Source organism: Sciurus carolinensis, chromosome 5, assembly GCF_902686445.1.
Source record: "Sciurus carolinensis chromosome 5, mSciCar1.2, whole genome shotgun sequence".
In the NCBI taxonomy this organism is placed as follows: Eukaryota; Metazoa; Chordata; class Mammalia; order Rodentia; family Sciuridae; genus Sciurus; species Sciurus carolinensis.
The window spans coordinates 114,056,618-114,072,179 of record NC_062217.1 but is presented as its reverse complement, the minus strand read 5'-3'; the positions used below and the strand labels follow the sequence as shown (position 1 = coordinate 114,072,179).

General features: G+C 32.7%; 1 protein-coding gene across 2 annotated transcripts in view; it reads right to left on the bottom strand.

Moving 5' to 3' along the window:
• The window catches only part of Cabcoco1 (ciliary associated calcium binding coiled-coil 1), a 133,623-nt gene that overhangs the window by 58,197 nt on the left and 59,864 nt on the right, over positions 1-15,562 (bottom strand). For both annotated transcript variants that reach the window (XM_047554243.1, XM_047554242.1), the window contains one exon: positions 11,627-11,699. In XM_047554243.1, coding sequence (XP_047410199.1) covers positions 11,627-11,699 — 73 coding nt within the window. The remainder of the gene's footprint in view (positions 1-11,626; positions 11,700-15,562) is intronic.

The window sequence follows — 15,562 nt, the reverse complement described above, 5'->3', positions numbered from 1 at the left end:
AAATTGGTATTTTGTTAAGCTATGAAGAGATATTTATTGAGGGCCTATTGTGTGCAATGGTTTGAGATATAAGCCACTTGCAGTGGAGAATAAGATTTTTTAAAAACCGGAATTCCAGAAGTTTCTCTGAGAACGACAAGCAGTAGAAAAAGGTCCATGAAGGTTATGCAGGAGCAGCCAGACACAGGGGGTACAGAAAATTAAATAATGCAAAATGAGCATTTGGGAGGTGCCTGAAATACAGGGCAAAGAGAGAGATCTCAGCTGCTGTTTTGAGTGAAAGATGTATTAGTTATCTGTTACTATGGAACAAATCATCCCGAACTTGGCTGCTTAAAACAACAAACATTTAGAAACACAGGATTGTGTGCAGGAAGCTGAGAGTGGTTTGTTTGGGTGGTGCTCCCTCAGGGTCTTTTGAGGTGTGCAATCAGGCAGGCCTGCAGCCCTCTCAAGGCTCAGCTCACACAGCGACTGGGCGAGCCCCAGCCCTCCCCTCTGGGCCAGAAGCTCGTCAGTGTCCTCATGACCCAGTAGCTGGCATCCATCTCCCAGTGGAAATGATTCAAGGGGGCCACATCAGAAAGCAACCAAGAGGGAGACCACCATTTCTTCACAGACTAATCTTGGAGATGGCAGTTGATACTTCTGCCATGATATACTCACTACAAGGAAGACACTAAGTCCAGCCCACTTTCAAGGAAAGGGAAATTAAGCTGTACTTCTTGAGGGGAGAAGCATTAAAGAATTTGGGAATATGTTTTCAAAACTTAGAAAACCTAGATAAGGACATACTCAGATCTCTTTGTGACATCCTATGTATAATCCCTGGGTTGGGCTGACTTTTTTTTAACTTTGAAGATATAAAGTAAAAAATCACTTTTTCCCTCAAACTACTAAGAATCAGTGTGTGTGTGTGTGTGTGTGAAAGAGAGAGAGAGAGAGAGAGAGAGAGAGAGAGAGAGAGAGACAGACAGACAATGGTCTATGGAGGGAACATGGTTACCCTCAGCATGATTTGGAAGTCAGGAAGTACTTCATAGAAGACACATGAGTTGCTCCAGAATATAAATATTAATACATAATATTTACATAATATACTTTGCTTTTTATTAAAGGAAATATAATTCAAGGAAGATTTTCACTCTTTAAATGAAGCAAAATATCTGTGTTCATTAGTTAACTGCATGTGTCTTTTCTTCCCATTGAAAATATTTCATATCTTTAGCTGAAAGTCCTTAATTATTTTTTATGTATTGAATAAGGCAAAAAAAAATTCCTTGAATGATTGATGATCTACCATTTTGTTTCTTCCTCTGTTAGAGAGAGAGAGAGAGAGAGAATGAATATCTCCACAAGCACTAGCATATGTGTATGATACTGTATGTACCAAGCATGCAGATCTCAAAATACATGAAAGTAGGCCGAGACTCCCATTCACATTCTCATTAGTCCAAAAGCTGTGCAATGGGAACTGTGAAACTCCATATTCATCAGTTAAACTTGCTACTTCTGCTATGGTCATTAGTGCCACAGGCAAACAGAAGATATATGCAACTTAAAAAAACAAAACAAAACAAAACAAAAACCTCTATCTCCTCTACCCTTATATTATTTACTTGATCAAGCACACAGCTATTTTGCTACAGAGGACTTTGTTGTTTTCGCCCCTCTTCACTCCTATAATGTCAATGATGCTGATGCAGCTGCAACAATTAGCATAGAAAGTTGTCCAATTCTGTAGTCAGAATACCAATAAGGTGGCCTCTTTCTAAGCATGTTTATTCTCTCTTGATTGACTCTTCACTTGCATGCTTTCTGCACAATGCATACTTACTTGCATATTCTCAGCCATCTGTCAAACACTCACCACGCCTTAAGGGTGGCCTAGTAATCAAACTGGAGCACTATGGAAACATTGGTATGTGGCCCAATTATATAGAGCTGTGACCAAAATCTTTTCAAAGAAAGTAACTGATACAACTATAGAGTCTTGGTTGACTTAAATTTGAGTACATTTATTAACATGTAAATCTGCATTCACCAAAATAGAGCCAGCTATATATTTATGGTAAATACTTCCAAGTTATAGACAACTATATTTCTCTATCCATTTCAACTGTAGCAGTCCAACATGATTTCTAGCCTGCAGAAAGGAATCCACTTTGTCATTTTATTAGTTATGCTACCCAGAGTAAGATAGGTTTATCATAAATTATGGACTTTAATGATGAAAAGAGCATTTGAAAGCATACTCATGGGAACAAGAGGACGAAATAAATTGGAATTGTCCTAGAAAATCCTAGAAATACCTGGGTTAGATGGTCACACACTAATAGATCATCTAGCTCAATTTCCATCTGATTTGTAAAACCACTTTACAAAATATTATTCCATAAGAATCATATTGCTGAACTTGACACATATTCAATGAAGATATAACATTATCTCAATTCATTTAATACAAATTTATTAAGTGCCTTCTGGTGCCTTCTGTTTGCCAGGACCTTGGCTGAAAGTCTATACTATGAAAGAGAGACCCTATCCTTCCACATTTCTTCCCTTCCTTTTTGGGTGGATACTTTTATTATTTAGAAAGTGATTGCAATTATTTAGTCAAAATCCTCCTCTAGAAGATTCACTGGTTTGTCATTTGGGAGTTGTGCGAGCTCTTTTTTGTCTTGACAGTACTTTAGAAGATAGTCTTTTTTTTTTTTTTTTTTTTTTTAAGAAGAAAGTACTTTTAAAGATAGTTATTATGTTCCTCCTGAATCTTTTCTTCTACAGGGCTTCTGTCCCTGGAAAATCAAGATTACTGTCCTCTAATCACAATTTTATATAAAAATGTTTATTTTTAATGTGTGTTGTTGAACCAGACACAGTCTACCTTAGGCAAGTCTGGACTTAAACACTGAAAAGAGTATGTTATCTTTAAACTAGAAGCTTGGATTTTTAATGGATTTTGTGGGTATGAAATCACAGAAGGAAGACAAGTTGACTTTTCTTAAACAGTGTTCATCTCCCCACATCCTGTCATCTCTTGGTCAGATAGTATTTTAAATAGAGGGTAAATCTCTGTAGCTAGAGTCCTTGTTTTCTAGGTCTTATTGTTATCACCCTGGACATATTTTTGTATGTGATTTATATAACTCATGAATATTAAGATGCTCATACTCAAGTAACAATTAAATCTTCATTTGCAATAGAACCTTTGCTTCAGGGAAAAAGAACATTGCCTAATCACATAAACATGAAATGCATCTCTTCAAAATAAAACAGACATTTTCATAATGTTATGCAATCTTTTAAAGTTAAATAAGCAAGAAAAAAAAAGAAATAATGCTGAATCTGGAAAATAAAAGGGAATGAAGTAAAAGTCTAGTAGTTAAACCTTTGCTCTCAAAAAAGAGCTACATGTTGATTGCTAAAAATAATTTCAGGGCATAATAGACAAGTGTAAAGGAAAAGCAAAGCTCACTTGGTATACTACCAATATGAGGTGATTACTGACAACAGTTTGATGTATGTCCTTCATCATCCTTCAGGACCCATTCTCTATGTATGTGTACACAATGTAATATAAAATTATAAACTGCAATCACAATAGATGTATCTAGAAACCTGTTTTATCACGTAATTAATGTAGTACAAATGATAGTTACAGATAAAACATTATAAGAGTACTTTTCATAATGACAGGACTATGTACAAGTACCACAAAATTTGAAACTTCCTTCTGATGACAGGCATTTAAATCATTCGCAGTTTATTGTGGTCAAATATATGCATACATATTTTTATCTATTTTCTGATTATCTACTTGAGATAAACAGAATGAAGTACAAGTGTTGACTCAGAAGGTAAACACATTTACAAATTCAATGTCTTGCCAACCTATTCTCTGGAAACACAGGAGTGCCAGTTCCCACATTCTCACGAGGGACAGTATCCTACCATTTTAAATTTTGAGAATCTGATAATTTTATTTTAATTGAATCTATTTGAGTACCAGAAAGGTCAAAAAAATTTTTGTGTAGGTTTACTGGCAATTTATATATCTTCTTTGGAAACATGATTTGTTAAGTTTTTCATTAGGAACTTTTTCTTAATAATTTGGAAGATACTATTATATAAAACATTAATACTATTATGCCTTTTCTGATATTTGTACTGAAAATTTTATTTGAGTATAGATTTGTAATTTGTCTACAATGGCTTCCTCCCTCAAAATAGAATTTTTAAATTATGATGTAGTAAAAAATATTAGTGGCTTGTTATCTTGGAGTATTGACTCTAATAGACTTTAGTCAGAATTTTCCAAGGTGGCCCATTTAAAACAAGTTCTCCATAATTAAAAATGATTCATGCCTTCAGTCTTATATCAGCTTTTAATTTCTTGGTAATGGTCTTAATAATTAATAACAAACATTGATTTAGGTTTATCAGACTGTATGCTAAAATAATATATTTCAAATGTAGTTTATTTTTTTCAATAAATTAAAACTTTCTTTTTACATGAATTGACTTAGTAAAAGTTATCAAATGCTAGGTAAATGTATATAGCTCCTATTCAGATAAAAATATGAGAAACAATAATAGTTACTCTGATCTCACACAACTATATAATAAGTTGTATGAGATGTAGGTCTATAATTTGAAATCATTTTCTTAGAAAGTGCATGATGACAGTGTTCTTGAACAAGATATTTAATGCTGAGGAAATAAAAAGTAATGTTAGAGGAACTTCCCTTCTTCCCTTCCTCCCATCCTCCCCCTTCCTTCCTTCCTTTTCTTCTTCAAGAGTAATGTCCCTCAAATTGAGCTTTGAAGGAATAATAGGTTTAGACAGGCAAAAGATGTTGAAGAGTGTTTCTAGAAGTAGGAAGAGCCTCATACTACCAAACAGAAGTAAGTAGGAAGACTATAATTATGAGAATACCAACCTAGTTCAATCAGAGAATGGGTCACAGAAGAGCTGAGATTGATGCTAGTGGGACAACAGCTGGAAACACTTGAGTGACAGGCTTAAGAGCTGAGTTGCCATGTGATCCGTGATGGAAACCATCTTTAAATTACGTTCCTGCCATTTATCAATTGTTTTGCTGGAGACAGATTCCTCAAATTTCTCTTAAAAGATTTATATTTAGAGAAGGATGATTATTTTTCTATGCTTTGAAGAGAAAGGGCTAGAGTGAAGTTTGATAAATTGTACACTGAAGCATCAACCGTTTTCTTTAAATGATAGATTCTAAAGTCAGTTAGTCACACATGCCAGGTAGAGCAGATAGAGTTATTTTAACACAACAACTTCTGATTGATTTTCTTTAGCAACACCCAATGTGAGTAGGTCAAACTACAAATTATGCCCTGTATGATTTTTCCTTCCAGCAGTTTGCTAATAGGATCATCCAACAAGAAAAAAGCCTTTTTCAAGATTAAAAACATCATTTGGATAAGTTTAGATTATTTTGATAGGTACATCTCAAGGGTAAACTGAAGTGAAAAAAGGTATCTTTGTAGCTATGCTTCAGTTGCCTTCTTCCTTTCCAAAATATGATCAGACATGCAATGTTGTTTTTACTGCTTTTTTTTTTTTTCCTTAAAAGGGTGAATGTTTACATAAGTTTCAGATTTTGTTTATTTAGGACATCATAACTTTATAGTTTAAAGAAAGAAAATAAAATTTATGTTTTCATCTGGTGGTTGTCTTCCTGAAAGCTAACAATTTTTAAGTACAGTGTCATTAACACACCAATAATCAGTGTGAATTTCAAAATAAGGGCCAAAAAAAAAAAAAAAAAAAAAAAAAAAAAAAGACAAAGAAGAAAAAGAAAAAAACCACAGCCCAAAAACAAAAAAAACAAAGAAACATTTTCTTTCTTTTGCTTTTGCTTTGAGAATGAGTGTTCAGAACATGAAATTATATACAGTTGGCATTCACTGATTTCAGAGAGGTCTGAATTTCCAATATTTGCTGACCTTAAGTGGTATTATTTTGGGTTATAAAAGGCTGCCAAAGTCTGACTCTAGGCAAGGTAACCACTTATTGTATATTTATGATTCTCTTTAAATATCTTTCTAGTCTACCATGTTTATAATAATCAGATCCTGGTACAGCACTGCTTGTGAAAACAGGGCACAGGCTGTATAATGCCCAACTCCATTAATCACAGGGAACATGATGTGAATGGTGCCCCCTGGCGTTGTGCAAAGGAGAGCTGCAAGAAAATATCCACATCATAAGAGTAAAATTCTGCAACATATCAGGCATACTGGCGTAAGTGTTTAGAAATAAAACTATACCTTTGTATCACATTTTTGAAATTGGGAAATTATTAAAATAGATTAAATCTTGTGAGATTTTAAAATACCAAGTGCAAATATGTATATATGTGTGCATGTGTTTAAATACATACGTATATATATACAAATATAACCTTCAAGAGTATACGTGTTCCAAGATGTATTGTCACTTCGGTGAAATTAAAATGAATAAATATTTTAAAAATGGATATATATACATAATCATGATATCAATTTTATTTTCCTGGGGAAAATTTGGGATGTAATAGTACAACACCAGATTTTTACTCTATAAATGACTTTTCAACTAAACCTGATTTGTTCTGAAAATTTAAATATCATAACAACACACTTGTAAAGTATTTAATTTTATGGATTGAGAATTCACCTACTTTTTTTTCTGTTCAGCCTTTATCTTTTAAAAATCCAGAAAATGTCTCTCTGACTGATGTCTATCTGTCAATATGTTAGTGGTAAGAGTGTTTATATACCTGCACTTAATTTACAAAATGTGCCTCAATACTTCTCAGGAATGAACTAGGGAACAATTTTATTCTTGAACAAGTAATACATGAAGACATTCACATTGTAAAAGTCTAACATAAATCTGAAATAGACAGAATAAAATGTCCCTTTTCACATCCTATCCAACTCCTACTTCTACTTCACTACCCAAAAGTAAACCACACTAATGGTTACTATAAATTCTTCTTGTTCTTTTACTCTCACTTACATATCTATATATTTTCATGTTTACCTGCTTTTAAATAATGAATGAGGACACTATTCATATGGTTTTACTTTAACACTTTTTAAATCAATAATAATCACTACGGATATTAATGTAACCATACCCAAGAATCTACTATATTCCTTCTAATGACTTCAAAGTTTTTTTTAAAGTGTGACTAGATTCATTTTATTTAACCATTTCCCTTCTGACTTATCTTCTGCAATTTTTAGCTATTATAAATCATTCTTGGATGAATATTCAGAATTAACTAGTTTTATATAATATAAATACTATGTCTACAATGACAGTTTTTATACTTCAGGACAAAATATATTCACATTTTAAAAAATTAATAGACTCTGCCACTTTAAAGTGGCTTTAAATTTAACCTCTTACTAATTTAACCTCTCACATTTTCTTGTATCACACACTAAATTAAGGTGTTACTCTTTTTACAATTAGCCAATCTTGTAATTGAAAAATAGTTTCTTCTTTTATTTGTAGTTCTTTTATATATATATTCTACCATGGAGCCACAACCCCAGCCCCAATTGCAGTTCTTTGTTAGACAGTTTTCTGTCACTGCAAAAGAATGGCCCTTAAAAAAAAAAATACCTGGGATGATCAACTTAGAAAAAGAAAATATTTATTTTGTCTTACAGTTTTATTTTTTTGTTTGTTCTTTATAGTTACACTTGACAGTAGAATGTATTTTGATATATCATACATACATGGAGTTTAATTTCCCATTTTTGTTGTTGTACATTATGTGGACACTGATCATGTATTCACATATGAACATAGGAAGGTTATGACTTATGCTTTCTACTGTCTTACCCATCCCCATCCCCACTTCCTTATCCCCACTCCTTCCTGTTCAATCAGGTGAACCCCCGCAACCACTCCCTCCTGTTGTGAGTCAGCATCTGAATATCAGAGAGAATATTTGACCTTTGGATTTGGGGGATTGGCTTATTTTGCTTAGCATGATATTCTCCAGTTTCATCCATCCATTTACCGACAAATGACAGAATTTCATTCCTCTTTATGGCTAATCAATATTCCATTGTGTAGTATACAACATTTTCTTTATCCATTCATCGGTTAAAGGATGCCAAGGTTGGTTCCATAGTTTAGCTATAGTGAATTGAGCTGCTATAAATGTTGATGTTGCTGTGTTACTACAGTATGCTGATTTTAAGTCCTTCGGGTATATACCCAAGGAGTGGGATAATTGGGTCAATGTGGTTCCATTCGAAGTTTTCTGAGGAATCTTCGTGCTGTTTTCCAGAGTGGTTGCACCAATTTTCAGTCCCACCAGCAATGTATGTGTGTATCTTTTCCCCAAATCCTGACCAACATTTATTATTGCTTGTATTCATGATAATTTTCATTCTGACTGGAGTGAGATGATATCTCAGTGTAGTTTTAATTTTAATTTCTCTGATTGTTAGTGATGTTGACCATTTTTTTAAATATATTTGTTGACCATATTTCCTCTGCTGTGAAGTGTGAAGTTCCTTTGTCCATTTATTAATTAGGTTATTTGTTTTTTGGTGTTGTTTTTTGAGTTCTTTATATATCCTAGAGATTAATGATCTATCTAAGGTGCAGGTGGCAAAGATTTTTCTCCCATTTTGTAGGCTCTTTTTTCACATTCTTGATTTTTTTTTTTTTTTTTTTGCTGTGAAGAAACATTTTAGTTTGATACCCTTCCATTTATTGATTTATTGATCTTGATTTTACTTCTTGTGCTTTAGAAGTTTTGTTACATATGGATTTTCAGTTTTCCCAGTTTTCCCATTTGTTGAAGAGGCTCTCTTTTCTCCAATGTATGTTTGTTTATGGCATCTTTGTCTAGTATGAGATAATTGTTGGTTGTTATGTGGGTTTGTCTCTGTGTCTTCTTCTATTCTGTACCCTGGTCTTCATGTCTGTTTAGGTGCCAACACCCTGCTGTTTTTGTTACCATAGCTCTGTACTATGTCGTAGTTTTAGAGTTTCTACTCCATGATTACTTGGCCTCACTGCTTTTGGGCAAATGGTGAGGCAGCAGCATGTCATTGAGCAAAAGTGTTCACTTCATCACCAGGAAAGAAAAGGGAGAGCTAGGAGGGGACCAAGGTCCCATTGTCCCTTCAAGGTATGGGCCCATGTCCTAAAGATTTCACACTATGCCCAGTCTTAAAGGTTCCATCACTTCACAATCCCCACAGTGGGGACTAAGCCGTTAAACATATGGGCCATTAAGGCTGAATATTTTTTATCTGTTTAAGGACAGTTCATTTTCTTTACCCACGTTTCTGTTATTTTGTTTCACTTTTTCTTATTTTATCACAGGAACCATTGATGTATAAAATATTTTTAACCTTCATATATTGATTTTTAAGTGTTTTCTCCAAATTATTATTTTTCTTTACATTTTTTTTTATTTTTCCTAAACTCAGTTATGCTTTAAAAGAAGTTTTACCTATGGGCTCTCTCATCAAATTTTAAACAAAAGGTAAGTGGTTAATTTCACAATTAAAAATATTTTCCTCCATATGTTTCTCATCTTTATATAATTTTGTATTTTAAATTTAGCACTTTACACTAATTTATCATTCTATTTTCCTCCTTTATTAGTTTAACATTTATCATTTATTCATTGCTTATAAAAGAGATGATAATGTGTCCCTGACTTATTAATTACGTATAAATGAATACTTTTCTCAAATAATACCAGAATTTTATAATTCTACTGATTTACCTTCCTCTCCATTCTTATGCTATTGTCATTGTGTATTTGAAACTTGACAAAATTTTGCTCAATATTTATTTAGAATGATCTATTTATCGACCTGTCCTATTTTACTGTCCCTTCACACACACATTTATTTCTTTCACTTTTAATTTGTAATAACTTTCTTTATGCCTTAAGAACAGCTTTAAGTATTTGCTTTAGAGTATTTCTGTTTGTAATGAATTTTATTATTTTTTTTTAAATTAATTTTTAACTGATACATAAAAATGTAAAAATCATATGTATTATTGGGATAATGTGATATTTTGATATGATATTTTGATACATATATATACCATAAAGTGTAATGTTTAAATCAGATTACATATATCTATCTCATCAAACATTTATCAATTCTTTAGAATGAGAACTTTTAAAATCTTTTCTTCTAATTTTTGAAATATAAATTATATTATCTATAGTCACCCTATTTTGAAATAGCACACCAGAACTTATTGCTCCCACTAAAGTGCAACTTAAGGACCCATTGATCCATCTTTCCCTATCTTTTCTTCTTCCCTACTCAGCCTTTTTAGATTCCACATATGATTGAGATCATGCAGCACTTGTCTTACTATGCCTGCTTTATTTCACTTAATATAATAATCTCTAGTTCCATCCATTTTGTTGCAAGTGATATTTATCACTGTACAGTATTCTATTGTGTACCATTAATCAGTAGATGGACACTGCTGTTGTCTCCATGTCTTGGTTATTGTAAATAGAACCACAATAATCAGAGGAGGGCAAATGTTTCCTTGACATACCAATTTCATTTCATTTGGATATATACTCAGCAGTGGGATTGCTGGATCACATGATGGTTCCAAGAATATAAATTCCAGAATAACAACATTTGGTAAGACAGAATAGTTGGCACATTCCATCTGGTGCTTCATATCAGGAAAGTTATAAAGATAATGTGAATATCCTCTGATTTACTATTTATTTCTTATTATGATCATTCCCATTTCTAAGACACAATGAAGACTCTTAAGGTAATTGGGAATCTACAGAAAGCACTTTTTATGGCACTTTAGTCTCCTAAGGCTGTTTAAAAGTGTCCCTTGGTAGATTGTTTCTTATAGAACTTCCATGCACTGCCATTGAATAACCAATATGGCATTGACTGAGGGACTACTGTGTCCTGTATTGTATTCTAGGCTGTCACATGTCAAAGAAAAACCAGCAAATGATCTTTGCTTCTGGGAAGATTATGTTGTACTGTGTTGACTATATCAACCCACAGGAAATAATTAGAAAACTATACAATAGTGCATGTTTATGTACTCATTATGTAAGAGCAGCCAAAATTCAGCAGGAAGAAAGAGACTAATTGAAATGTAATCATAGACTGTGATTAAAGAGTTTTGATAAACCCTTTGTTTGAGATATGATGTAATTAAGACAAGTTTGCATCAGTGAGGAAGTGAAATTTGAATTAGGTCTTAAAAATTGAGTAGACTAAGTATGAAAATAGAAGAAATTTAACGGGATTAATTTATTTCACATTTCCTGGTTTTATTTGTATGAAGATATACATACCATATTCAATTTAGCTTTGTCAAATAATCCATAAATTCTTAAAGTATATATGATTAACAATGCTTCTAATGCCGAAAGACAGCTTATTTCCTTAATCCAAAGCTCACTTTATACAATTATTCTTTTTGCAAACTACTACTTGGTTATATTAACACTTGAATAATCTTGACAAGAAGTTGCTTTAAGCGGTTAAAGATCCAGATGCTGATCAGCATGCATTAAGTGATTCAGCTTAATTGGTTCCATCTAGATAAATTACTTACCTCAGTTCCTATCACAATTTCTTCCCTGGTAGAGAAGAACAGAAACTCATATAGCCTGTAGTGTTGAAACAAGCTGAAATACAAAATAGGTGTGCAACTATGATAAATTTATTTCAGGGAAAAAAAGAAAACACATAAAGGCATTTATTAAAAATATGTTTGTGCTGATAAAACTAAACTAAAACTAAAGATATTAAAATCTAATATAAAATTATCCACCTCTTTTATTTCAGAATAAATTGTCTAGAAATGCTAAGAAAGAAATTTAATTTTTTGAGATATTGACAATATAACACGGTACCTAGAATAATGTCAGCAAATCAATCTGTGATGATTGGATAGGTTTGGGATAAGGGAGCAATTAGATTGCATCTTAGTAATTCCTAGCTTAAAACCAGATAATGTACTATCCCTAAATAACCCTAAATTTCACATTATTTGCTGTTTTGCTCCAAAATAGAGTCAATTTGCTCTGGTATGAATGCCACTGAATTCTGTAATCTACTTCCATATCAATTACGTCTTCTTAAAGTCTCAAACTGTTTCAAGATTAAATTAATCTCCAATAACACCTGAAAAATGATGCGACATGAGCTGAAATCCATTTAGAACATGTCCAACTTTCCTGCAGAATATTTAGTCACACATCAAAGGGTGGAATAAATTTAAGACGGATCATTTCCTTTTTTCCTACCTGGAAACTAGGTGGTCAGTGTATAAAAACTACAAAGAGTCAAAGAATAAGAGATTCTGAAAATAAATATTTCTAGTAAATGTAAAGAGCTTAGCAATGTATTATTGAGAGTTAAAAATATACTGAAGGTCTGACTTCTAATATCCTGTTTGTGATAATATTTGAATTTTTCTAATTCTCTTCCTGCTGGTTGGGAAAATTAATAGACTCATATTACAGCAAAATGCCCAAGAACAAAAAATTGTTTTAGTGGTTTCTCTTTCACTCTGGTGCCTTTTGCTATTTAAGAAAATTGATTTTAATATAACTGAGAAATTAACATTTGCGAAATGTAGCTACAGAGCATGTATAATAATGTCTTCTCCTGAATGCTGTAATGGATCAAAGTTTCAATTCATTTGGAATCAATGAAGAAATCCTCAGGCAGCTGGGTCTCTTTGAGTTATATTAGCAGTTGATCTCACTACTAACACAATCCATTAAAAAGTGATAGGTGTGTAGACTCAGTTATGGTTTTTATTTATTTTTTTTATCTTGTACACTTGAATTACTCATCAACATTCACAAAACTAACTTAGCTTTTTGACACCACTTTGATTTGTTGGCTAGGAAAATACATTAAGATTAGTGAAGTTTGATAATTCATTGAAGCAAAATAAATTTATATTCTCCCTCCCTTAAATTGGTGGCCTAGAGAAAACTGTAAGGTCAAAAGTATTACATTGGCAGTAAGTGATTTTGAGTAGAAAAATTGAAGGCTATGTTTTGGAAATAGGCTTGGCTTCCTCCAAGTGAACAAGAATAAAATTTCCCTTTCTCCATCCTGTGTCACACAAAGCACTTAGTTCATAAATATTCCTTCTTGCAATTTCATAATTTTTCAGTCTTATACTCCTCATTGCATATAGGAATTAGGTTGTCCATGTCAAGAGGGAAATGAACTTACAAAAAATGAACTGTATGCCTCAGTGCTATGGTCAGAGATGCAGGGCTGGGAGGAAGGCAGATCTAAGGTGATACATCCAGGGAGAGGTGCCTAAAGAGTCAGGTTCTTAGGGCGGTCCAAGTTCCCACCTTTTCCCCACCTCACTCTTCAACTTTACCAGGGAACAAGTAAATGGTCATACTTATAGTTGTGGGAGTGCATTTTCTCTTTCTTTCTTTAGACTTCTGGATGATCAAGCTCCTAGACTATTTTGCCACACAACTAGCCTTAATGTTAATTTAAAGGGAGATGGAATGGAAATAGGTCAAGATATCTGGCTCCATGCCAGGGTGTGCAATACACTATTGTGCACAGAGGGGCAGATTGGCTTTCTTATATTGGATATATGCCTGCACATATTACCTTTGCCTAATTCCTAGGGAACAGGTAGAATACACAATGAAAGAAATGTGCTTGGACTTATACATATACATATATATTATATATATGCATATATATATATATTATATATATGCATATACATGTATTCTTTATATATCATGATATATATAGAGATGATTATAAAGAAGATATATATATACATCTATATATATCACACACATATATAGTTCTCTGTATATCTATGCATATATCACACATATATAAATGATTATATTAAAAAGCTACCATAGCATTTATAGTCATATTTATACTTGTTTGCAAAATACTATATATACAAATATATATATTGCACAAATAGTTTTGTCAGTACTTACATTAATGTGGGGGAGAAATTTTGGTATTAGTTTTTTCAAATCAGAGACACATCCCAGGATATATTAAGAGCATCCAATGGAATTTAATTTGATTGTCAATTTCCTGTGCTAGGAGTCACATTCTACAAATTGATCTACCTATATTAACTAGGGCTTTGAGCAGTTGGGTAAAGTTAATATCAGGTTAAATTGAAATACACATATATACTTCTAATAATTGAGTTGTCTTCATATTTATAAAACTGTCTTATAGTCATCAAAATGAATATATTACGTGATTTAATTGCCACTAAACTTACATTTATTAATCTATGAGGGATATTAAACAGGTGGTATATAAAAAGCACATTTCCTTTCACCCAATTTAGTATCAATTCCAGATATACCACTAACTGATATATTATCTTTCTGTAACAGGGATATTTAAAATATGAAATTTCTTTAAAATCACAAATGAAAATAAAATAGCATTAAATGATTAATTTTATTTGACTAATCTCTTAAATGTTACTTTTTTTAAAAGAGACATATGATTAGAAGTTTTTGGTATGTGAAGTTAGCTAGGCTAGAATCTAAAGGTGAAATAGAAAAGGAGGGAACTGTGCCAAACTCATTCTATAAAGTCAGTATCACTCTGATACCAAAACCAGACAAAGACTCATCAGGGAAAGAAAAATTCAGACCAATATCCCTGATGAACATAGATACAAAAATTCTTAATAAAATATTGGCAAACCACACACAAAAATACATTAAAAAGATAGTGCACCATGACTGAGTGGGTTTCATTCCAGGGATGCAAGTTTGGTTCAACATACAGAAATCAATAAATGTAATTCACCACATAAATAGTCTTAAAGACAAGAATTCCATGATTATCTTAATCAATGCAGAAAAAGAATTTGACAAAGTACAGCACACATTCATGTTTAAAACACTAGAAAAACTAGGGATAGAATGAACTTAGCATCAAAAAGCTCCCAAATAACCCAGCAATAAATGAGAAAAAGAAGAAAACAGAAACCTTTCAATAGAAGAAACAAAAGGTAAATAAATACATGAAAAAAATGTTCAACATCTCAAGCAATCAGGGAATTATAAATCAAAACTATACTAAGATTTCATCTCACTCCAGTCAGAATGGCAACAATCAAGAATACAAACAACAATAAATTGTGGGGATAAAGGGACACTTGAATATTATTGGTGGCACCGCAGGCTAGTAGAACCATTCTGGAAAGCAGTTTGAAGATTCCTCAAAAATTAGGGAGGGAATCACATATGACCCATCTATCCCACTCCTGGCTATTTTCACAAAAGATCTAAAATATTAGCAATTCCTTCATAGTGTCCCAGATATTTTATTTTATTTTTTGCAGTGCTGGGGATCGAACCCAGGGCCTTGTGCTTGCAAGGCAAGCACTCTACCAACTGAGCTATCTCCCCATCCCTGTCCCAGATATTTTGATATAATGTATCACTAGTCTCATTTACCTCTAAGTATTTTTTAATTTCACCATGGAATTCTGCTCACCATTGGT